The 25,667-nt window shown below is 36.3% G+C and overlaps 2 protein-coding genes across 4 annotated transcripts; both read right to left on the reverse strand.

The window, feature by feature from the left end:
• Nucleotides 1–257: 257 nt before the first annotated feature.
• Nucleotides 258–10,185, reverse strand: LOC118282063 (serine-rich adhesin for platelets-like). 3 transcript variants are annotated; one of them, XM_050705392.1, is made up of 9 exons: nucleotides 9,857–10,181; nucleotides 8,550–9,567; nucleotides 6,048–6,830; nucleotides 4,538–4,695; nucleotides 4,275–4,412; nucleotides 3,824–4,070; nucleotides 2,999–3,279; nucleotides 2,665–2,847; nucleotides 258–2,372 (listed from the first exon to the last, which is right to left on the reverse strand). In XM_050705392.1, the coding sequence occupies exons 2-9, from the start codon at nucleotides 9,400–9,402 to the stop codon at nucleotides 2,286–2,288; spliced, it is 2,730 nt and encodes a 909-aa protein (XP_050561349.1). In that variant the 5' UTR covers nucleotides 9,403–9,567; nucleotides 9,857–10,181; the 3' UTR covers nucleotides 258–2,285. The 3 variants fall into 3 exon arrangements, with proteins under 3 accessions (XP_050561349.1, XP_050561347.1, XP_050561346.1); XM_050705390.1 differs by having other exon boundaries at nucleotides 4,538–4,689; nucleotides 6,048–9,567; nucleotides 9,857–10,185; XM_050705389.1 differs by having other exon boundaries at nucleotides 6,048–9,567; nucleotides 9,857–10,185.
• Nucleotides 10,186–11,587: 1,402 nt separating this feature from the next.
• On the reverse strand, nucleotides 11,588–25,667 carry LOC118263465 (DENN domain-containing protein 5B). Its single transcript, XM_050705634.1, is given in 25 exon segments — nucleotides 11,588–14,170; nucleotides 14,291–14,501; nucleotides 14,677–14,859; nucleotides 15,196–15,374; nucleotides 15,510–15,628; nucleotides 15,731–15,873; nucleotides 15,990–16,240; nucleotides 16,433–16,628; nucleotides 16,701–16,736; nucleotides 17,074–17,341; nucleotides 17,546–17,702; nucleotides 19,991–20,130; nucleotides 20,133–20,190; nucleotides 20,766–20,977; nucleotides 21,078–21,259; nucleotides 21,555–21,704; nucleotides 22,548–22,653; nucleotides 22,875–23,065; nucleotides 23,345–23,479; nucleotides 23,557–23,701; nucleotides 23,864–24,008; nucleotides 24,425–24,660; nucleotides 24,743–24,913; nucleotides 25,114–25,223; nucleotides 25,303–25,667. Coding segments are annotated over 25 exon segments (4,002 nt in total). The 5' UTR covers nucleotides 25,403–25,667; the 3' UTR covers nucleotides 11,588–13,992.

Consider the following 25,667-nt stretch of genomic DNA (forward strand, 5'->3'; position numbering starts at 1 on the left):
CCATACAATATTTCGTATGAGGTAAAAAATTGCGAATCTACTTCAACAGTTGGTGAACATTTTCTTTAAATTCTTAGTGGATTTCACGATCTCCAAACTGCTGTTCGTCATTAATCCAACGTCATTATAACACAGGCATCATACATACACACACACATACTATAATCTCAAATTCTTAGCTAAAACAAATGTTAATTAACAACACATGGTCTTTATTGACATATTTTTGGTGGAAGGACATTAATGAAACAAAGGAATTAGCTAGTAATAGGTTTTATTCGATAAAATTGCCGTTTATGTCTTATAGTAAGAAATGGTATGAAAACAAATATAGACCTATACCTGTCCAATCTGAACAAAATAAATAAAGTCCTCTTTAACTTTAATACCAGACAGAACCTGTTTTATTTTACATTGCTATTATAACTACTATAAAACTACATTCATTGACGTAGTCATTTTTAAAAACCTATACAACCTAAAGCAATTATACAAAATATCTTTTCATAGTGTACTTATATTTAAAATAGAAATATAATATCGTCACATTTTGTTCATTTATAAATTATAGGGCAGAAAACACCAGTCGTGCCAAATTGTCACTTAAAGTACTTATAGGATCAAATTTTATATAAAAATTGAATTTAATTATCCTCCAGGAATGTTTTACTTAGAATTTGAACATCACAACAGACTGTAGTTTGCTTAATACGGATATATTGTCCACAATAATTGCCCCTTAAAGATAATGTAGGGTGAGATCATCAAGATTGTGTTGGTGACACATTGTAAGTAATTGCATACTTATTGAATTTATAATAATCAGTAGGTAATATACAGTATAGCAGCACATGTGTTTATTAAAATAAAAAATATATATAACTTAAAGTAGGAAAAGATAATAAATTGGATTTGGAAGACCAAATCTGGTATTCTAGCAGCTGCATTCATGTCGATGAGACTAGTTTTACTATGTTGAAATAAGGCGACAACTATGATTGCTATCCAAATAATCGGAAAATAGAATACAATTCGATAATATCCCATACGTCAGTCACTAAACGTTTTCTTAATTTTTAAAAGATATAACATATTTTTGTAATTGTAATTAAGGGTAACGTAAGAGATAACTAAAATAAATACCGTAACGACATGAACACAGCTACACTTGTTGTATCAACAGGTAACAATAATAATACAACCTTTATCGAGTTTTAAACTGCTTAGAAATGAGTAATTGTGATACATTAGTAAATTGTAAAATATTGGTTGGTAGATACATATAAAATATTTAAAACAGTTTACGTACTCACTTTAAACACTTCGCAAATACATTAATTAGGCCACAAATTAAATGAATATCACAAATTATTTATGTAGTTACTATATTACTATAAGTATATAAACAAAAAAGACATCTCGATTGCTTTAACGTTAGGTTATCTGTCTTCTAGTCTAGTTATTTATTCTCGAAGGTTAACGTTACAAGTCTGTATTGATGTAAACCTCAATCAAAATATATTAAAGATACATTTAATTTAGACCAATCATATTTTAAACTTGATTGACGACCTTAACGACCCTAATCAGACCTAATAAAGCAATCAGGTGTACTTGGGGTACTAATACTATATTATATGTACTATTTAACATACATAGATTGCGCGTTATTCCTCTTACTTTGTATAATACCTGGCTTGTATAAATAGCTGCATTCCTATATATTTCCGGGAATTATTCTTACTTAGCTTATTATGACACCCAAAGTAAAGACGTGAACAGTCTTATGTGGATACTAGCGATGATCTAAACCAGTAAGTATGATTTATGCGCATATCAGAGTATTATGATGCAAAATTACAATGTCTAGCTGTAACATTTGCTAAGTCAATCAGGGAAACCCATAATTGATATGTTCATAAGCTAAGGCCGCCTTCGGTTTATGATAATCTATTACAACAATTTAAATGAGCACAGTTCCCAATAAATTTCAACAGATGTATTAGGAAGTCGGTTAATAAGATAAGCAAACAATAAATGGCACTGGAGTATTTAACACAAATACTAAGTAACAGCCAATCGACGAAATGTTAACAATCTTCTTTCAAAAACAGGAAAAGATTCTGTCAAGATACAATTTGGAATATTCTTATTAAATGCTAAAAAATATAAGATACAAAAAATACATACATACAGCACGTTTTCACATGTATAAAATTGAAATGAAAATATTGTCCTTACGCGATATTTACTAGAGGCTGAGGTTTCGCGGGCTCATGCCGCCGTTATATCATCTGTCGCGACATGGCGTGCCGCAACTTGCGCTCCCACGCCTCCGCCTCCGCCCACGAGTGCCGCACGTCGCGGAACAACTGAAACATCACACGACTTTATAAACCTGCGACTACTACACATTCCTTTTGAATAAAGTGCCCACAGGCATAGCTAATGATTGATGAACGAATATTAACGATGCTGCGCAAATGTCGCACACATTTGTCAAATCGACATTGGTCGCGTCGACACATGAGATAAAATGCGGAGTTTGGTACTATAAAATTATATACTGAGGTTTGAAATACTGACACGCGCACGCGGCTCTTAACGGCCAGGAGTTGGAGCATGTGCACAAGCCCCTAAAAATACTATCAAAAATTCACTTACTTGTGAAAGCCATACTTCATCAGCTAACAATTCGTTCAGGATCACAGTTGTGTCTTTGCTAGGATTTTGCATTCTTTTTTCGGCTACTCGTTTACTGCACTCTGCATACATTAGATACTTTTGATGTGATATCCTCGAATAAAGTTGTACTCGACTACAACACGTCGCACAAACGAGGAATTCCTGGAAATAAATGACGTATTGACAAGATTACTTGATGCTACAAATATCTCCAATAAATTGAGCATTTCAGATTTAATTGATCTTGTTGAACTAGTTTTGTTCGAGCCAGTTCATTCTGTAGTTTCACATTGAAAATTCTTAAGTCATTTACCTTTTCGTAGGCGAGGCGGGCGTCGGGCTGGACGGGTTCTAACGTTGCGGGGTTATAGGGCTGACCGTAGAGCAAGAGGCGAGCCACGGCGGCGCGCGCGCAGGCGCGGCACGTGCCGGCGCCGGCCGCCACGCTGAGGCCGGGCCACGTGCCCACGGCGGCGTCCAGTGCGCGCGCGCCGCCGGCCGCGCCCGCTCCGCCCGCCGCGCCGCCCGACACGCGCGCGCGCATGCTCTCCGTCACCTCGTCCACCGTCTTCACGTTTGACAGAAAGTATTCATCTGAAATGTGACGAAGCAAGTAGGTGTAGGGCTCGCCGCCTGCGTGAGGCTGGCGACCGGCCACGCACGACTGCGACGACTTGTGAGGGTCGTCACTCGTCGGTGGGAGTTGGCGCGACAGTTGCGCTACGGCCGCGCTGCGGTTACGGAACGCAATAAAACTTTTATGCATCGGGCGTGGCTCGGTGCAGTTGTGCTGCTGTTTAGCTGCAACAATGGCTTAAATGAAAGCATCAATATCAACACTTGATAGCTATCCAGACTATTTTGTAGCCATGCCTGTTGTCTGTTGTTTGCAGTCCCTCTTAAGCAGTAAGAGACTTTTAAAGTAAAACTGTGCAGTTGTAAAATGGTCGCCGAAATAATGAAAATCCTATTTTTACCTAGGTACACTAAGATAGTCAATTAGTTATTCTATTAGGCATTTTACGTCATAATTATGCATTTTATAAGTGCATTATTAGCATACTTCATAGCTCAATTACGCTAGCAAAGGTCTGGCAGAAGCTAGTAATATAGAAATATATACAAACACAACGATTACCTTGTTCTTGAAATATTTCTGTTAGAAAATTAGGATCCAAAGCGTGTGATATTAATGTCTGGATATACACTTCAAAGTTTTCCTGGTACATTTGCGTTTCCAACATTCTTTTTTCGATAAAGCCACAATCATCAGCTGGCAGTTCACTTCTAATTAATTCGACTATTGTTTCCAAATGTGTTTGTGATCTTACTTTGACAGGGACTTGCGTATATAATTTTTTGTTCTCCGGATTCCATACTGTATACTGTAAATAAGATTGTATAGACAAAAAAGTAATAATTTTACAAACTTTGTCTCATGAGAGTAGGCAGACACATATAAAACATACATGCCTACTACGATTGATATTTAATTTGGGTGAGCGGGGGCGAGAGCGACTGACGAGCGTCTCAGAATATTGAGATTATCTAAGTGGATGTATTGGTTGTGTGGTGTTGTGTATACTTACTGTAGATATATTACGATATAACACTTTCCCATTTTCTTCAAACGGTTCGTATTTTTGTAATAACGTTTTGCCATCGACCCTCCAAATTGCTGGCCACATGTCATTCAATTCGGTTTTTAATGCTATAAATTCACCAGACTGCAAATAAAGAATAGTAGGAATTTTAATGCAGATGCATTTAACTAGCAGTGAATCTTTTTAAAAGCGACTTTTTATAATTTACTAAGAGTTGGCAAGGTCTTTTATTTAAAAAATATTCTTACCTGATAGGGCATTTCTTCTATCTGTCTTGTGTTGTCTACTTGGCCACTACTGGAAACTTGATGGTGAGATTTTATATTATGTTGCATATTTCTGTTTGCCTTATTGTCGTCTGTTGCCCCATACAAACCATAACCCATGTTAGCACCATGTGCTGTAACTAACACATAAAAATCATGCTAAAGAATTGTAAAAGAAAAATGATATAATAGTATAGTATTATACCTAAAGGATCCCGCCATATTTTATAATAATAGGTACCTACTTGTTATCCTTCGGGTTCTGCATCTTTCAGTCTTTATAAGACTTCGATAGTAACCAACAAAGTGAAAACGAGTTATCTAGAAGACACTATGAAAGACTAATGTGCAATATGATAAAAAATATTCCCTTTTTAGAGGTATATTAATCATTTTCTCATTGCATTTGTTAGTCTAATTTCAAAGTAAGGAAAATTCCAATAAGTCACTTTCTACTTATTGGCGTTCCTTGCAGATTGAAGACCACTGATATCTTTGGCTACCAATAGCAATATTATGATTAAGGTAGGATAGGTAAAGGAAAAGGATGGCCAATTGATGAATAAATTCATCATTGCGATAACATGTACACACATTACAGTAGTACTTGATCTACAATTAAAATAAGATTCTTGTTTCAAAATAGCTACATAATTGTTTTACAGTTCAGTAGCAACATAATTTTCATTTGATTTTTAATGTACATGTTATCCCTAATTGGCGAAGTGAGGGGTGCTACCAGGAATAATTACAAATTAAAATTATTTAACACATTATCTGTAATATACTCATGTTTATTTTATGTCTTCTCCTATTATACAAAATTATTTACATAAAATATTGAGAGTTGTGCATAAACAAATAACAATTAAATAGAAATACAAAAAACTTATGTTCAGGGCATGGCCTTCTAATACATTATCTCGTACTTACTTATAGCTGTCAATGTATTATGCAATTACTTTCCCTTATAATATAAAATCACTTTCAGCTATATAGAATATGCATACACTATTGTAAGTACTAACTAATCTCAAATACTGTAAAATACAATACATTATTATTTTATGTACAACAGACACCCACTGGTATGAATTCCATAAAAAAATATACCATAATTTGGAATTATTAATGGTAGCACCCCTTCAATAGCGAGTATGACAAGAGTCACAAATTCTACAATTTACAATAAAATGGCACTAATAATGTGTCATTAACAACAATGTAAGTGAAATCTTGTTACAGACTAACCCTAAAATATCGACGTTACTAGGATAGGTACATCACATTTCTTTCACAGAAAATATTTACAAATAATATAATCATAGATTTCATCTAATAAAAATTTACATTATCACAGTTAAAATGTAACAAGTTTTCACGGTATCCTGCTCAAAAGGCAGTTAGCTTGCTCCTGTCATACAAGCTTCAGGGCTAGCTCTTCACCATCGCGCTCTACTTCTTAAATGGAAATCTAGTAAATTGAACGCACCTTCGTCGGGCTGGTGTTGGTAATAATATTGTTGCTGTGGAGCTGCTTGTAGCGTCACGGGCGGCGGCGCAGGAGGTCGTGGCTTCTTAGGCGCGGCCGGCTGAGGCGCCACTACCGCCGATGGCGTTGGCTTATTCATACTTGTTCGACCTTTGTTCTTCCCTTTGTCATTCAGAGGTGTACTAGGCACATTGAGAACTGGCTTGTTAAGCCTTCTCGCTTCTTCCTCTGCGTCGTAGGCAGTCTCCTCGCTGCCGTCATATTTTCGTTTTCTATCCTTATTTAAATTATAATATCGAGGATCCTCTAATTCTTTTGTTTGTGAGGTAAGGAGACTCGATGCCCCATGTAATTGATTAGCACCCAACAAGCCTGTTGCACTCATACTCGCAGAGGAGCTCATGACTGGATTACTCAGTGACATACCTGCGTTTATTACGTTTGTTGACGCCATGGCTCCATTGGCACTTTGCTGTGAGACATTTGTATCACACTGACTTTTGTTATGATCATTTGGTGTGTAAGGCTTATTATTTGTTGCATTATTTGTATTAGTTCTCGACCACGTAGATTTTCTAGCGCCCCTGCCGGCCGGCGGAGGAGAGGTATCACGCTCTCCTTGTAAAAATTTCAAGTAAGAAGCCATGAAACCTGAGCCGGGACCCGTGACAGGAACATTAAATTTTTTATCCATAATTTTTGAAGTAGCGTCTTGTGAAGTGCTGTTAATGTTCTGCTGCTGTGAAGAGGGTGCTACCGATGATGCAGTATTTGCCCGTTGTTCTGCAAGGAAACCAAGTTCTTCCTCTATATTAGGTACTACCACCTTAGGCTGTTCCTCTTCACGTGTTTCAGGCGTCGAAAAAGATGATGAGGAAGCCGAAGGTGGAGTTTCGCTAAAAGACGAAAGTGGTGTTAACTCCACAGACGATTGGAAATCAGGATGAGGACCAATGTGGAAGGGTGGGAAGTAAGTTAATGTGTGTCCATGAGGCATGGCTAGTGCTTGATGTTGATTCGTAAAATTAGTTGCATGTAAAGGAGCTTGTGAACCGAATGCTGAAGTACCAGGGAACATTTTAGGTGGAGGGGGAGGCAGATTCCACCTCTCAAAATCGAAATAGCTACCATTTTGCTGCTGATTGCTAGTGGAACTATGTGCAGGTGGGGGGATTCTATTTGCCAAATAATCAGCCATAACAACATTTGATAATTCATTCATATTTGCATGAGGAGTAGGTTTCTCCACACTCTTTCTTCTTGAAGGTAGTTTGTTAGGTGCTGGGGGAACTGTTACTGGTGGTTGACTTTTGCTGGATTTAACTTCTTGTAATTGACAACTTTGTTGTAAACTTTGCAAGTTTTTGACTATACTCATAGGATCTCCCCGGCAACTAGAGAGATCTTGTAAAGCTACATTATTACCATCAAAATAGTTTTGTTTATCTGGTAAATTTAGCACCCTACTGGAAGATTGATTCTGAGGAACAGATTCGTCATTATGAGTATTACTTTCTGTTACACCATTATTGTAACTATTACTACTGCTATTACTAGAATATTTCCTAGGACCTTGTCGGTCACCTTCCCAACAACTTTGACCAGTTGATTGGGTTTGATTTCGTTCATATCTGCTTTCACTGTAAGTTTTATTTTGTTCAAGTCCTAAGGCCCTAGTTATTACAGAAGGATAAGCTACTTGGGTGTTTTGAGATGGAGAACGTGTGACAGATGCATCTAATGGAGATCGAGGTGCAGTACTATTAACTTTATTGTAATGATCACCGTGTGGTTGGGGAGAATTGATTGAGTTCATAGGACTGTGATACATTGGATAAGCAGGACTAGACCCATGGTCCAGAGGAGAAGTTTGAGGTGCAGCTTGGGAGGGACTCTGTCTCCTTGGCACAACAACACCACAATCTGGGCCATTTTGAGAACTACTACTTGAATAACCCGTATCTGTACTTGAACTACTTTTAGCTCTTACATGATAATCAGATTCTATATTATTTCCACTTTGATAATGTCTAAAACTAGAACTTTGTGTGCTGGAATACTGTGAACTATTAATCCTATTTGATTTTGAAGAACTTCCAGTACTGCTACTATAATTTAGTCTACCTGGGGCATCCATAATAGAGTAACTTATTGGGGATGACTGAGGCTGAACTTTTTCATTAGAATCACAACTTTTTCTTTGTTCACTACTTAATTCTGGATATATTTTACTTTGAGCTTTTGTCTGTACTTGAGGTGCTTTGACTGTAGGAGACACAAAATTGCTTATGCTATTAGTGATTTGTCTAGATGGCTTTTCACTACTTGAAGTTTTAGGTGATTGAGAATTGTAAATAGAAGCTGATGGCCTGGGTGTGGTACTAGAAGAAGATCGGTAGTCTTTACTGGGTGGAGTTGAGGAAGAGGTGACTGGTGGAGTTGACACTATACACGATTGCTGGGAATGAGCAGTTGAACTTGCAGAACTTGAATAGGACTTACTTCCTGCATAATCCTGTTGTGATGCAAGTTGACCACTTTTTGCACTGCTTGTACTATATGAATTATCAGTCTGATTTCCAAAAGATGATGGAGATTGGAAAAAGGTTGATGATGTTGAGGTTGCTGGTTGTTTGGATGCAGTTGCCGGTGAACCAGATCTGTTTGTTTGTTTACCAGTACTTGAAATTTGAGAATTCAGATGATTATTTAAAGTTTGTGCTGCAGCAAAATGTGCATTGAAGTTTTCATATGTTGCGGATGCTTTTGTTGTTGCTGGACTTGGAGATGAAGGTACAACACTTTCATGAGGTAAAATTCCAAATGGACTTGGCAGTTGATTATTTCCTTGCCAACTCAATCCTGTAGTACCACCTGGAGTTGATGATTGATCAAAGAATGATGTTCCTTGTGCTGCCAATGTTTGATGTGAATAATTTTCTCTTAAGCTTGATAGTTCAGATTCTACTGAAGATTGCTTGGAGGCAACTGCAGCCTGAGCTTGAGCTATAACTTGGCGATGCTGCGCTTGAAGAGAAGAACTATAGTGTGCAGGTTTGGGGTTTGCATGATGAAAGAGTGGTGAAAACACTGCGTCATACCCTACTGCTGGTGGAGACAAAAAACCAGCAGGATTGAAAGGTGAAGCAGTTGATGAGCCAAGTTGTCCTGCTAATGATGCTGTTGTATGAGCTGCTTGGAGAAGCAACTGACTTGTAGTTGATGGCACAGATTGGCTGCCTAATCCAGAGCCACCACTTGCTAGGTGGTGATGAAAATCCCCACTTGCAGCACCAGCCTGAACCCCTGCTAACCGATTGTATGAATATGCTGACCATGGTCCTACTGGATCCATTACCACCTCCGTGTTGCTCAAATGTCAATGTATGTAATATGTCAATAGAAGTCCACACTTTTATCCATAGTTTGTAACACAATCTGTTTGTATAGTTACTAGCACTATTTTGGAACACTGGAACTCATTTTGTATTTACATACTCTTCTTGTATAGAAAACACTCCTGAAAATAAAAGAAAAAGTTGTTAGACCAAAACAACGCAACATAAAAACAAGAGAAAACATCCTATAAGAAAACAATAACCTTTATTGGAACTTTGAATAACAATTGTAAATAATCTAAACTTTAGTTATGATTAAGAATAACTATAATTACAAAATAAAGCATCGACCCTCAGGAACAAAAATAATCCGGCGCTTCACTACACAAGCGTCAGAGTGACGGAACAATACAGAATCATATTTTATAGTGTCAGCTAATGTAAAGTATATATTTCCATAAAGAAACATACCATCGCCTTAGTTTTCCACAACCATTTATCAATGTGGTTTCGGAGGACGCTCACACGACAGATAACATCATAAATATGGCCTCGACTAGTCGAGTGCTCGTTGCGACGGGTTTTGTCTATTGTGAAATGAAAAGCAATTCAAGTCTCACGTTTTTCACAACAGATCACTTCCTGTTTAACACTATACAATATTAAGTCTTCTGTTGTCGCTATATTGATAATAATATTTCAACAAACCAATAACTTTATTTACAAGTGGAAATACGACAACGTTTCGCCTTTCACATTAATCGCCGCCATCTTACTTGTCGAATATCTGTCGGTCGAACGAACGAACGACCGCATACAAAACAAGCTGTACAGCGCCATCTGCTCAATGCACTATGATTTTGAAATCGAATATCTTGAAACTGTTTATTATTTTTTTACATAGTTTCATTGACGTAAATCATCCAATATACATCTTGTAAATCATTATTCCTATAAAAATGCTGGAATTTAAAAATGTTTCTTTAGACCCCTAAATTAAATCAAATGAAATGGGAATTACGTTTTGTTTCATCACTCAAACAAGAAAATGATTTTTTACGTTTAATGTTGCCATTGTTCACATCACAAATAATGAATGAAATAATTTATAAAAAAAAACCGCACTATTTAAGGCGGGTGTACAACATAGAATGTAATTATTCTATATGTAATTTACCACTAGTTTTGAAATGAATAAAATGATAACAATAACAAACGGTTTATCAGGTAACCTACCATTTATCAATTTAAAGTTTTTGATTTGCCTACCATTTCTCAATTTAAAGTTTTATCTTAGTGATAAGTGATACATATTTGAGATTAACCAATTATATGCTTCGGTACGAATAGATCGGCTCGACCGAAGAGATACTATACGACCTCACAGGAAACTGGCTTGAAACTATGCTTGCGTAGTTTTGCAGGGTGATTGCGGTTACCGAAATCCCAAGTCCAATTTCTCCTCTACCGAATTCTTGGCAAACGGGCCATTTGTTAGTATTCGACACCGCCACACAGAGACACCCGCAACACTTGAGGTGGAGGAGTTACATGTGTGTTGCCAGCCTTTTGGGGAGCTGGAGCTGCGGACGGTCTCCGGTTACCGGAGATTCGGATCGAAGCAGAACTAGAGGAACGGTGTAATTTTTAGTCAGTAAGAGTCTTGACACTCTCTCGCTTCACCCATGGCGGGAGGTTGTTGGTTGATTTTCTACCCCCAAAAGTTTTTAGGGATTACTAAGTATGAGGGATGTTCGAGCCTGCGATAATTTCACTCACACGGTGAAACCGGATCTACTGATTATATAAGTAATTGTGTTGGATAGTCTATTAATCGAGAAAAGCTATGGGTTATAAAACATCACGCTACAATTTTAGTAGGAGCTGGACAGCGGGAAACCGCACAGGCGCTAGTATAGTTAAAAAAATGTGGATTTTGCACCACAAACATCAGTTTGAATTTTCGTAGTCTACTTTGTTACAGCAGGAAGATTGATGAGGCAAAGTAGACTTCATTTAAGCTTTCTGGCTAAATTCCGCGATATTCACTGACTTAGCAACGACGACTGAAAATGAGCTGACAGCTCATCTGATGGAAAGCAAAAAGAGCCGTCCAAGAATGAAGCGGTATCGCTAGATTTGGCCTTTTCGGAAGTTTTGTGATCTATGAATTAAATTAAAGCAGTATAAATAAAATAAAACTTGGAGTTTAATAACTTTGTTTATTAGACATAACCATATTTTTCAGTAAGAGATAAAATCAGTTTGAATTCTTTGGTAATAGTTTGCTTTATTAAATCAGTTCAGGAAGACTTGCAGACAAAAATCCTTATCGTTTTTGAGTTACACTAATGTAATTTAAGAGTTGGTAAACTGTCGAACTAGTATATTTTCTATTGATGTAAAGTTTTCATATTTCATGAATACACAAAAACATCAAATTCTTGCATGGTGATAATATGCTACTACTAGTATATGCTAGAAGAAATAGTCACATAATGGGATACTTCGAACGCATAATTATTATTTCATGTTATTCACCAATTTATTAATGCTCTGAGCATAAAATGACAGATTTTCACAGAAAAATATTTCTTTTTACTTTGAGTTTTTCCAAATTTGTTATTTCTATTTTCTAAAATCTTGTTTGACAACAGCTTTTTATGTCTAATATGCACATACAAGGTATACATGATCGAAAGATATGGTCAGACTTTTACATGCATCTATCTGCAACTATGAACTGATTTGTTTTGTAAGTGACAATAATATAGATACAAATACGGTAAAGAAAAATAAAAACGAACGTTTTTATCACTACTGAATAGTTGTTTGGCACAAATTTCCGTGCATGAGTTTTAATGAATGTAGAATAAAACTTATTGTATATAATATGCATCATTGTAATAATTATTCATAATGCGATATTGTAAAAGTTAAGGAGCATAATATTATACTGATAATTATGAACATGCAGGACGGCAGGAACTACAAACAACCATTAAAAGGGAGCAAAACTTAACATATTACAATTGAGTTGAAATATTTATGCTTCACATACAGTGCACAACATCTATATTAACTAGGTTCAAAATTTAAGAAATATATCTTTTATTCCGGACGAATGTTTTACATAATATATAATATCTTTTAATTTTTCATAATAAATTTTGACACTAACATAAAAGAGAGCTTCTGAAAACATAGATTGAATTTTAAGCTTGAGGATAACATAAATGAAGCTGCCTAATGAGGGTGAAAGCTGATGTTAGTGATTTTATAGCACAGCCAACTAAGGCCCCGGCCCCACTGTCTGTTGCGCTGCGTTGCGTCGTCGCAGCTTCGATTTCTATTATATTTTTTATAGCGTGTAGCGTCATCGCGACGTAACGCAGCGCTACAACTGGGGCCGGGCCTAACACGTGTTATAATTGAACATTGATAACGATGATAAAATATACAAGCAATATGATAATCATCATTTATCATTTAAGTTTGATAGATCACCCACTATTTATCAGTATCCTAAATCCTGATTTAAAGACGAATATGAATCGTCTCTAAATCAGTCTAGTACTCTGTGTAATCACTGAGTCTATGCAACGCGTGTAACCAAAAAAGTTTTGCAGCTAAATAATATATGACGAAAAGAGCATTCAAAAACAAATGACAAAATAATGGGGTACACACTAATATCTAGATATTTCGAGATCTCTGTCGAATCCACTAGCAGCAAATGTATGATATAATTGATAATTTGATAGAATATTATGTAGCTACAACTTACAAATTATTATTGTTTAACCATTTTTAGCTATGTAGATTCGACTTAGAAAATCACACATTACAAAATGGTTCAACTTACATCTAACTTAATCACATACGAAGTATCAATCATAGTTTAAAATTATGCGGTGGATAGTTTACTGTGTGCTTTAATGTATACCTGAAGTACGATTAATAGAAGAATAAACTTTAACATCATATTACAGATGCTTACTTCTTAAATTACGTAAAAGTAAGATACGATAAAGCTCACACTGACCAACAATCAACTCATCTCTGAGCATATTCAGTGAAATTGTAACAACATTTTCATTGCAAGATGTTCAGAGTACACAATGAGCTACTGCAATAAGGTTGTGCAGCATTGCTACATACGCAGCAAATATCATCCACAAATCTAAATTTGTATATGCAACTAAAATAAGACAAAAGTTTATTATTAGCAAATTAACATTGACAGTGTAATTTATCAGAATTGCTCGTTATAACTCGAGCCTTGAGTATTCTCTAATAGTTACTATAGATATAAAAATAAATTTACTACTAATAAGAACTTATACATAAGCACCGTTACTATAAAAAATAAAATCTTTGGATTGATCTGGCAAGTTAACAGAAATAATAATCACATTAAAACTTAACAATAAAACTACAAAATAATCAGACCCTGATTGCTAATATCAAATAAAGATAACAGATTAGTGAGTATTTGTGTTTACATATAAAAATATATTTTGTAGTGGTAAATTGATGGTTCATTGAATGATTCCATTAAAACTGGTTTAACCACGAGTTTTAAAATAATGTACAATAGAATGAATTCAAATGCCTTGCGTGAGAGAATGTTCAAGTACAATATCGAATTCATCCAATGGCTCGAGTATTTGCCTGAGGAATGTAAGAAGACCGCGTTTGCGTAGGAAGCTCTGTTCCTCGTACATTTCGATGGTAACGCGCGTCATCGACATCGGTACGAGCATTCGATGTAGCCAGTGCTCACTGTAATGTAAGAAAATTACGTTAGTATACTTAGCAAATAGAATTACACTTCTTGTATGATTTGTAAGTACAATAACAAGAAACGTTACATTTAGTTTTATCAATCAATATAATTCTTACCGTAAACTGAGGCATATGAAAAGTTGGAATTTCCCGTCTTTGCCAAGAGTACGGCCGACGGAATTGATCTCGTCCATAAGGTGGCAGTAACATCGCCAGATGGCTCTGTGTTCCTGGTCCTGTCGGCAGTTGTACGCCATGCCACAGCTCTTGTTGTTCTGTGCTGTTGGCTCATCACAGAGACTCATTTTGAATTCGTCTTTCACCTTAGCTGTAAAGGGTATAGAATGGTGAGTTATAATCTAATCGAGCCAACTATATGATGACTATGATTACTAACTACATTTTCTTAAAATGAAACCGATGTTACGCTCTTTATTTTGATTAGAACCCTGCGAAACAATCGCTAGAAACCCATAATAAATAACATAATGTTTTAAACTTACCAAAATAATCCCAAATGAAAAGGTTCTTTCCAAAGAGTCTCACAGACTTGAATCCGCATAGGAACGCTTGTTCCAAGCATTTAACCAGTCCGTTTTCTCCACAAAGCAGAACACTGAGTGAGTTTGCGTCCTTTTCTCTCTTCGACTGATAGTGCCACTTTACTATCGCGTTTACGCAGTCACCTGCATACATCATAGAGGTTAATTTTATTTGTTTTAAAGTTTATTAAAATATATCTGAAAATAATGAGCAGCGCGTTGCGTTAACAGCAAAAATCACTAATATTTGTAAAGTATTTTTACAAAAGCGTTTAATAGCAGTGCTTCAAAAATGCTTAGAATAGTTAGTTGCAAAACGTTATTTATAGGAAGGGGATATTTGAAGCTGCCGATGTATGTTTGTTCCTGCGATGACCCGTAGCATAACCGTGTAGTGCAGGGGCCGCGCTGCCCGGTTATCACTTGGCGTTACCGCGGAGACGCTAAAGAACACGCGGCGCATGTAATGGTAGCAAGTACCGATCATGTGCTGGATGGTGGACGTGGACAGGTGCGTCGTGGTGGGCGTGGCGGCGGGCGCGGGGGACGGCGCGCCCCCCGCCCCGCCCCGCGTAGCGCTGCGCATGCGCGCCGCCACCAGCAGTCGTTCCGTAGACCCGTCGTCCACGCCCGTACCCAGCCAGCGGTTGCACGGGAATCTGGATATGATCATACACATCGATTAACTGAGCTCGCCTATATATTCGCTACCCTAACACAGTTTGTACGGTTATTACGAGATTCAAGAACACAGGAATTCAGTTTTCAAAGTTGATTTATAAATTAATACTTACGTGTAAGTATGTCCAGTAACTTCATTCCTCACATAGACTTGATCAAGTAGCCATCGCGGCGAAAGTCCGGAGTTGTCATGTCCAATGCGCAACGTTGATAAAATTCCCAGATTTTTATGCTAAAAAAGTAATGTCTTATTAGTTGTTATCGCCAGTCTTATTGCGACTGAAATCTGGATAAATGCATTATATATGAACAATTTGACTGTAAAACAACTTACATGGAAAACAAATTCATTAGTGTTACGCGGTATAGGTATTTTAGGCGTAGATTCGCCATTGGCTCCGGATATTGAGATCCAACAGTTGGCAGTTGTTTGGCTCGCTTTACGAGATGGCACGATGAGGACTCGATACGGCAATTCTGCAAACAAAATTTGCTTTATTCGCTTTCACTTCACAAGATCAAATATCTGTATATAAGTGCAAGATGTATTAACTTGTTAAATGAGATTTGTAACGACAAGAATTATAACTTACTTGTGGTGGGATAAGTATTGGTGAAGCAGAAATAATCGACAGCATTTAATGTGAGTAGATGATAAAGGAATTGTTCCCTTTCTTCTTCAGAGCGAAGAAAAGCTGTCCTTTTGTATTGAGACCTAAGTAGCGTAGTGTCTGCTAGGAGTTCTCGAAGATGTTTGGATAGCAATTTCTTTTCTAGGGATAGTCGCACCCAAGCGCGGGCGTACCCTATTTCTGTTTTGATGTCGGTCATCGCTTGTACGTTTCTGTAACAGCAAATATAAATGTTGGGTATGTTTAGTTTTCGATAAACAAAACTATTGCTTTCAAAAGGATATTAAACTCAAACGTTGTTTACCCATCATATAAATAAGAAAGTTTTTATTTACGTAGGAACGACTAAAACATGAACAGCGTAATAGAAATAAAGCAACTAAGTAATATAAACGACGACTTACCTCATATCGAAGGTCAAACTTTCTGGCAACGGACGTAAAGGGTTGGGAGGTTGAGAAGACTTTCTTTCCAAAGTCCCCGAGTTGCTGAGACGATCCCGGGAACTATCCCGTGACCCTCCTCGCGAACTATCTCGGGAGCGACTCCCGGAACTTGTACTCTGATGAGCTTCTACTTCAGCACCCACAGACGACAGATCTATATTGAGAATAGTTTTATTAATTTCAATCAGTACTCAAAGCTTGTATATGTTAAAGAAGAAATACTTACAGTCCAGTCTTTTACGCAACACACACCAAGCCAAAGCTGCATGTTCCAAGCACAATGATAATGAGTTATTACACAGACAAAATATTAGTTGGTTACATAAACTTATATGGCTAGTGATGGGAATTAAACAACGAACAATTGGGGGGAAGAAAAGGTATTGCGATTAAATTTTGGGATATAGTTAAAGTAGCCAAATTTTTGGAGAAAACGTTAATTGGAGTAATGTAATGGGGCGAAAAAAAATGATTTATGGACCATATAATTTAGAAAAGTATAAAAATTGGTTGGAATTTATATTAGTAGAGTTAAACTTAGTATTAAATAAATACTGAAAATGCGTGATGCGTGTTTAATAGATAACTTTTGTTCTTACCAGGAGTAAGGTAGTTAGGATCGATGGGCTTGGTAGAATTGCTGCACTGCTCTAACTCTTGGTAATTGGTGAGATGCATCCAAAGTGCTGACTTGCCCATTTTGTGTTGCAAGCCATGCGACCACAACCGCTCTAGAAGGTCGCATAGTGAAGCTATCATTGTACTTTCTTCGACTCCAGTTATAGATACCTCACACCCCAAACCTAGATCAGATTCTTCTGTACCCATCTTTTCCACCAGCATCCTCTTCGTTTTGCTTTTGCATTCCTATTGAAAAGATGATAAAATAATGAATTATATATATAGGTTTATAAATATGTGGCAGGTAAAAAACAAATGATGGACTTGTCTGTAGTAACATTGGATACATATCTATAATTAATCAAGGGTACCTAGGGAATCTGAGGGTCTGTCTGTGCGATTATGATTACTTAACAGTATTAGTGCAATAACTATTTAAAAACTTTTTACCTTCAGAAGCTTCTCTACAAAGGCTCTGTTGTTCTGAGCTATAGCTGCCGGCGTCACTTCTGTAGACAGCCTCCGACTGATGTCCCCTAGCAACAGCTCCGGAGGACAATCCTTCACTTGCCATTTCGCATTCTTTATACGTTTCAAACTGTTCGTCCTGAAAATTAATATATGAATTTAAATATCTAGTATAAAATTCCTAATTATACTAATTGCATAATATGAAAAGCTAGCATAGCAAAAAGCAGTTGGAATGTGTGTCGAAAATGCATAGTATTAGTAGGCGCGCGGGTTGCATGCAAACACGATGTTTCATTACATGCGATATATGCACGAGTTTGATTTCGTCAACAGCTAAACAGAGTCAAATTATTTTATTCACCTATTACAGGCAAATGAGAAAGGAAGGCATAGAAAGCATTCAAGTTAAGACAACACAAAACTCGCGCACACTATTACAACTTTTACATTGCATGCCATTCAACTACAAAAAGGATCAGGATTGCGAACATTTAAAAATACGCAGTATTACACATAAATAACTTTATTTTATATCTTATTCTTATTTACATAGAGCCTACATTAAAACAAACAATATATTGCATTATGGAGTTACCTCATTATGAGAAGATCTGTCAATATTATTACTATGATAAAACTTTATAATTGTGTAAATAAAAATTAATTATGCCATAACAACGAAACAAAATATAAATGAATAAATAGAATTGGACAAAACATGGTTCGAGTATCACAATATAAACATATAAAATCACATAAAATTATTACATGAACGTATTTCATACTGCATGCAATACGAGTATAAACAAAATCATGCACTTTTAGTACTAAACACATTGACTATCACAACATTCAGAAATAATATTATGAAGTCAGATTTTTAAAGGCTTCGACAATCAATATTATATTCCTGTATTGATTTACTTGTCCCACTGATATAGAATTTTACAACACAATACATTTTATGTCCCAGCCTTTAAAAACCCAACATTGTTATGAAATGTTCAATAATTCGGATACGATCCTTACAGACACGAGTAAAACAATTATATAATACTTTAAAATTAATAAGATTTATTATGTATGTTAATATTTACTAAGCTATGAACGTGAAGCGAGATTCTAGTAAACAATAGTATTATATTTAGAATTAATATTACTCAGTTTGTAATAAAATAAGAGAGCAAGGTTCTCAATGTAAATGGCAAGGTTTATTACAGATTATATATTACATAAGTAATCGTAAATATCAATTTACATTACGATGTGATAAAACCATTGTTATTTAATCAGTATTAAAGATAAATAGTAAAGAATTTGAGGGTTTATAATGTAAAATGTGGTCAGAAACTCGCTTCACATAAAACATATTTACTTGAAACTTTGAAGTCTTTTTATAGCAAAAGCTTTACAAGAACTAGTTGTTTACTATTAGCTGTCTTGATATTAATCTCTTGAAATGTTTTCAAAGTCTTTTCTCTTAGTTGAATCTCATTGTGGAAGTAAAATATTCCATCGATAATAATAAAATTTAACTTAATTTTTAACAATACTCACCTCATGTAGTAGGTAAGGTCTAATAAAATATTTTAAGTCACTTGGTTAAGTTAAACACCTGCCATTTTTAGCAGGTAAAAAAATTTGTTGTTTTTAAACTAAATTATTTATATCTGAGTAGGTGAAAAGTAGTATTTTTTCTACTTTATATATTTATATTGGGTAAGATATTTTAAAACAATGGCCATCACCAACAACGTTTATAAGCACTGTGAACTCTTGTATGAGCATTTGCATCACAGGTTTTCAAAAATGTTCTGTCTTCACGAAATATAATTATTGAGATTCGTTCACTTACCAAATTATATTTGGTATACTTTTTTGCGATAAAAGCTTTTATTATTATATTGAAGCAATATAATAATTACATAAGACGCACTACACGGTAGTGTTAATAGTAGTCTGCTGAACATATAACATACATTTTACAAGGCTTGTACAGTCGCATGCTGCCATATGAAGCAAGTTTACTTGTCAAAGACGGAGACTGTCACACATTGAAATAGTTTGAAAATAAAACACGATAAAAAATTTGCCGTTTATACACTGAGCTATCATTTCTTTGCAACATTACTATGTTAGGTTTTTAATAATTTAAATGAATGTCGGAAGACAATTCTGTTTTTGGAATATATATTAAGACTGAGATAGTTCATTTCAAACGAAACTGTTAGCTCGGTGCATGACGTGTACGGGGCAACATGCAAGCCTCAACAGCAATCCAGGTCGTCGATATACGGCGCACGTACGACAATCTACGATATCATATCACGAAAGCTGCACTCGTTAGTCGAAGGAAGCGAGGTCGGGGAGTGAAGGCATGGCGCATGGCGCATGGAGCCAGTAGGTCACGAGTCGCGGGCGCACCTGGTGTCGGGCGCGGGCGGGCGCGTGAGCGCGTGCGCGTCGAGGCGCGCGGGGAAGGCGCGGTAGTACGCCGCGCGGTGCGGCAGGCGCTCGGCCGGCGCGCCCACCTCCAGCTCGGCCGCGCCGCCGCCCGCGCCCGCTGCGCCCCCGCCCACACGCAGTACCCGCGCGTGCCCAGCCCGCCCTCGCCGATGCGCCGCCTGCAACACACGCTCACCGTACTACACACTGTCGCCTGCAGCCTCGCCCCGCTCTACTCATACCCCATACACCAATTACTGTCAGGACTCTTATACAAGATATTGTTACTCACATTGAACAGTCGATTTGGTCCTTTCTAGAAGTGTTATTGCTATTAACATACATACATACATAAAGTTACGCCTTTATCTCATAAGGGGGGTAGAATCTAGAGCATCACCTACTATGATCCTTGCATACATCATTAGTTCCCGCAATATTCGTGCACCTAGTCATACAATCACACGAAATAAACCCCATTAAATGCATCTGCAATGTTATGTTGGTTACAGACTAATGTTGTTAATTGCTTCAAATAATCTCCTTTATGATGTTAGTACGCAGTGGCATGTGCCCGATTGGTGCACTTAATTGTCATTAATTACCCAACATTCATTATTCCAGATCCCATGCTAAATCCAGTCTACATGCTGCGTTTTGGACACTCATTGTTGGTAGAATCACAGTAACAGAACTTAACATTTTAGAAATTCTTGTTTGTTATTGTGATTCGCTCTATACTGAATTATCATACCTGACAGTCTTGATCCGATGTTCGAAGACTTGTAGGTTGGCATCATATTCTCCCCAGTTGCCCATAATCTTGTTATCGATCAGCGTGGCGAACATTTGTGTCTCGAGGAACCGCGAGAGGAATGGCCTGTGACGCTGCGGTTGGTCTGATAGGAACGATGCCTTGTCGAAGTTCACCATCGACTCACGGGACGACAGCCACGATTCACGGTCCTAAATAAAATGGGATTAAGTTTTGAACAGTTTTGGAGGTCGCGAACCAATAACTTCTACATCTTTAAACATCTACAGTCAATGGTAAAAAGTCACTCACCTGATCAGGCATAATAACAAAATTCTCGTACATGAGAAATATGTGCACAAATCTATTAAGGAATGTTTCTCTTATAGCAACATTGAACCTTATGTCTTCATTATATTGTTCCTCATCATTGAGAATTTTCTTCTTTGTCGTTGGCATTACTGTGTCCGCATCTACGTCATCTATGTTAACACCTGCAGATAAAAAAATTGAAATAAATGTAAACAAGTTACTTTATAAGGATGTTCGTCTAATTAGAATTAATTTAATACAGAACGTGACTATACGTAATTATATCTTCTTATATGCATGTACAAGGTCTTTTCAATTCAGATTAACTGCAGCAAACTGGTCTTGAAATTGATGATACCAGTCAAATATTGATAAACTAAACAGGATGATATATGGTGCTCGAGTTAAGAGTGTTTAGTTAGATCACATTATGGAAAATCTTTTGTTTTTCTTATATTATAGTTAATCGTGTCTTACCACTGCGTTTGACGATGTCTACAATTCGTTGCAGAGCATCCATTCGGAGCGGCGCGCGACGTGTTGGTGATGCAGGAGGCGATGCATTGAGCGGCCTGCTTTCTTCCCACTCCAATACATCGTGGAATGAGTGTTTCCGACGTAGACCACCTGATGAAAATTATTTAATATTAGGTTGAGAACAAAAAGTTTGCAATTATTCTGACCTTTGTAATAATTAATATAGGCTTCTTATAATAATTATGATTAAGATTAATAATCATTTGATTTATTATTTAATTACAGGTCTGAATTTATCTAAAAACGGATGGTTAAAATTGATAAGACCTGCAATTGGCTTTGAAACCAGCAATACATCATTATAATACAAAATCAATTAAGTTCAAAAACACAGTTAATCCACTTTGTTCTAGACCTTATAATGATGATTATGTAACTTTGCAGGAAATAAATAAAAAGTCCTATTCTAACATTCGCTGCGCTATAATGAAGGCTTTCCATATTGGGGATGACCAAATAAAAATAACGTAGGTAGCTTAACTAAAAAAAACCAGATCACCGAGCGTGTCGAAGATTTTCCCCACACCATTTAGATGTAATAATGTTCTTTTAATAAAAAGAACGAAACACATAAGTTGTAGTCAAATATATCAATAATATCGGCGGATTATGATATGATAAACGTGAGATAATGGCATTGTGTTGCCGTGTGCACGCTACAGATTGAGGTGCTTGAGAATAATCTTGTTAGAACAAGTGTACTTACGCGTGGCGTACATTGCGCGTCTTACGTTTTAACTCATCGATCGGCAAAATAAATAGCTGTATTCGAATCGGTTTCTGAACAAATATTATATTGGTATGACGATACTGGGAGAACCTATTTTCTTCATAAAATTAACCATATAGGTAACAGATACCTAAAATTCTACTTCTTTGATTGCCAATAAGTGAATTATTCTTATAAATATTAATAAGGTAATTAACCGTTACCTGATGGCAAAGTACAGCTGCTGCTCATGCTATCGCCCATATGTTTGTATGATGTTCCATTTATAGGCACACCAAGCTTTGTAGGTTCAGTTTCAGGTCTTTGAATCTGGAAAAAAGCAATTTATCAAACTACATGATTAAGCACTTAAAATTATCTAAATCGGAATCAAATTATCAGATGCACAATAATTATTAAATAATCCATTTAAAAGACTTTTGATAATGTCGTTATCAGTAAAAATGAATTAATACATACTTTGCAGGTGCTTGGAAAAGGAGATGCATGAAGTTAATTACATTTTTAAAATATTTGTTATGTGTGTTTACCTGATGTTTATCTAAAACATGATTGAGTTCTTCAATGAAGGGTGTCCTATGTGGGAATATAGGCAATTCTTCAGGCAATTGTATGTCCGGTTTATCAATATCAACTAAACAAAGAGCTGCCTCAGAGCCGAGCGCGATACTTCGGGGACCATTTGGTCCCATATTCATCGCCCCACTATCCGCATGGAGGCCTGTTTGTTAGAAGTTAGACATATTAAATAATTAACACACATTATTATACAAATTATGCATATGAATATGTAAATGAATTTGAATAATTCTCAACACCTAGATGAGCATACATATAAACAACACATACATTAGTTACAAAGTAAGTAACATTTTATTCATCACATTATACACTCATTACACAATCTTATAAGTGTTCGTTAATTCTTAGCAAAGTAGATAAGCAGCGGTGAATTAGCCGTGTGGCCTATTGACCTCTAATAAAGTGCATTGTACTATACCCATGACGAATGGCACTGGCGCGTCGAGGAAGTGGTAGAGTGGGGCCGGCAGTATTGGCACATACACGTGCGCCCAAGTAAACGGCAGTAGTAGGGATACTATGCATTCAGCTACCAGCATTAGTTTATTGTAATCTAAAAATAATGTTATTATTACTATGCAAAATAATTACATACATAGATGTTAAATATCATACTATTACAACACTTACCACTTGATCTGAGTAAAACTTGATGTTCCAGTAGAACACAAGTAAAAAGTTGTACAACACATTCAACTCCTAATGTAGAAAACATAACGCGTAGTGGATAATCCAAAAGAGGTAACTCTTCAGGGAGATTTGGCATTCTTATCACCTGGAATAAATAGTATAATTTTAATAAGCAATACAAAATTATTGAAATTCAGATTTTCTAATCTGAAAATAAATGCAAGCCTTTTGGCCTGTTTTAGGAGCAAGTCTATTGACCTGCTATAAGTGAAAACGAGTTTCTAATAAGAATACATTTTATACTTACAACAGGAATTGGATCCAAATGAGGTTCAGAGGGAGGCACATATAGTCGTAAAGCTTGACCGGGAAGTGGCACAGGTACTTCATATAATAAATTATAAACATAAGACTCAGGACTGAGGCCTGGGCCGGGCTGCCTTGGGAGAGATCTACAAAACAAAATAAGTAAACTAATTACATACTTGGCAACAAGCTGTTGATTTGTGAAAAGTCACTATTGTTATTAAACAGTAAATATTCAATTTTGAACTTATAAAATACATTGGTCCCAGTGGTGCTATGCAACTAAAGGTATATGTAGAAGTTCAACAATTAAGGTTTTATTACACACATCTTATAAGAAAATCATAAGATCAAATAAATATCATACATATTTGTGATTTCTTTTTTAATAATGTTTTGGTAATAAATAAATCAACAATATTAAATTTTATTTCAAAGATGAATAAGAATAAAATTATTAACATATTAATGTAGTGGTTTAAATGAAAGTTTTGGCTGTAAAATCGAATGGTTCCAATTTATTTAATGAGATAACTTGTTTACATATTTGTGAGACACTCACCTGAATAAATTTTCTAAAAACAACTGTGCTACTCTCACATACGGATATTGACATATAAGTGCTATACTTTTGGCGACATACAGTTTGTCTTTGGCAATATCATAATATGTCAGTGCGGCACCACTATGAGGCGTGAGTTTGAAAGATCTTGGAAGCGACCGGGAACTTTCCTTGCCTGAAGCTTTTCTGTGGCCAGGAGGAGTCTGACCACTAGATAACTCTGTGATATACATTGCCTAAAAGTTTAACAGAAGTTTATGAAATTGTTTGAATATAGGTATAAATGAGTATTATTACTACAATTAAATAGATATTTACCTGTAATGTATGCATGGCACTGCAGATGTTTCTGTTCCTAACTTCTTCATAAAAAATAAGACTGAATCCATAGTATCGAGATGCATTCTCTCTTGTGACTACAAAGCTGTGAAACTTGGGCTCTAAAGAATGTTTTTGTGTTCTAAATTGAAGGCCAGCTGGTAGACAAAGCTGCAAGCATACACATTCACCAGTTTTAATTTACAATTTTATTAACAACTGGTTAAATTAAATGAAGGAATGTAACTGTAGAGGTAACTAAATATTTATTATGAGTTTGAAATATTGTTTCTTTGATTAATTTGATATTGCATTCAGAAGAACAAAGACGTCATGAGCAATATCCTACTACAATTTATTACAGCACTCACCATACAAACTGCATGTTCATCAAATGGATTACTTGTTATGTTTTCAGGATAGTGGGCTAGGATTTTGCCTTTGTAGGAACGATCCAAAGGAGATACATGTAAATTATCACCTAAAATGAAGGCACAATTTTATTGTCGTTTCTTTTAGTTCAACAAAAAAAGAACGTAACAGTTTTATTTAGTACTTACCGCAAAGTCTATCAGGCTCCAATCCAGAGTCAAAGTCGAGGCCGCATATCGCAAAATAATCGGCAAAACGACATCCAACAGATAAATCAGAGACAGACATATTTCTATCGACCCGTTATTTACTATTAGAGACACTTTCTCTTACAGACTGCGCGAAGGTTTTGTCTCAGCATTGTACACTAGCACTAGACTCTCATTAGCAATCGATTAGTATTGTTAGCTCACATGTTTTTATTTGATGTAAAATTTTCAGTGATAATGAAACAAATCAATTTGTAAACGAAAAAAATATTCTATTCACGCCATCACATCACTCAACACATTCATCAGACAGCTGCCAAATTGCGTAAACCTCCCCCGCAACC

Source organism: Spodoptera frugiperda, chromosome 27, assembly GCF_023101765.2.
Source record: "Spodoptera frugiperda isolate SF20-4 chromosome 27, AGI-APGP_CSIRO_Sfru_2.0, whole genome shotgun sequence".
NCBI lineage: Eukaryota > Metazoa > Arthropoda > Insecta > Lepidoptera > Noctuidae > Spodoptera > Spodoptera frugiperda.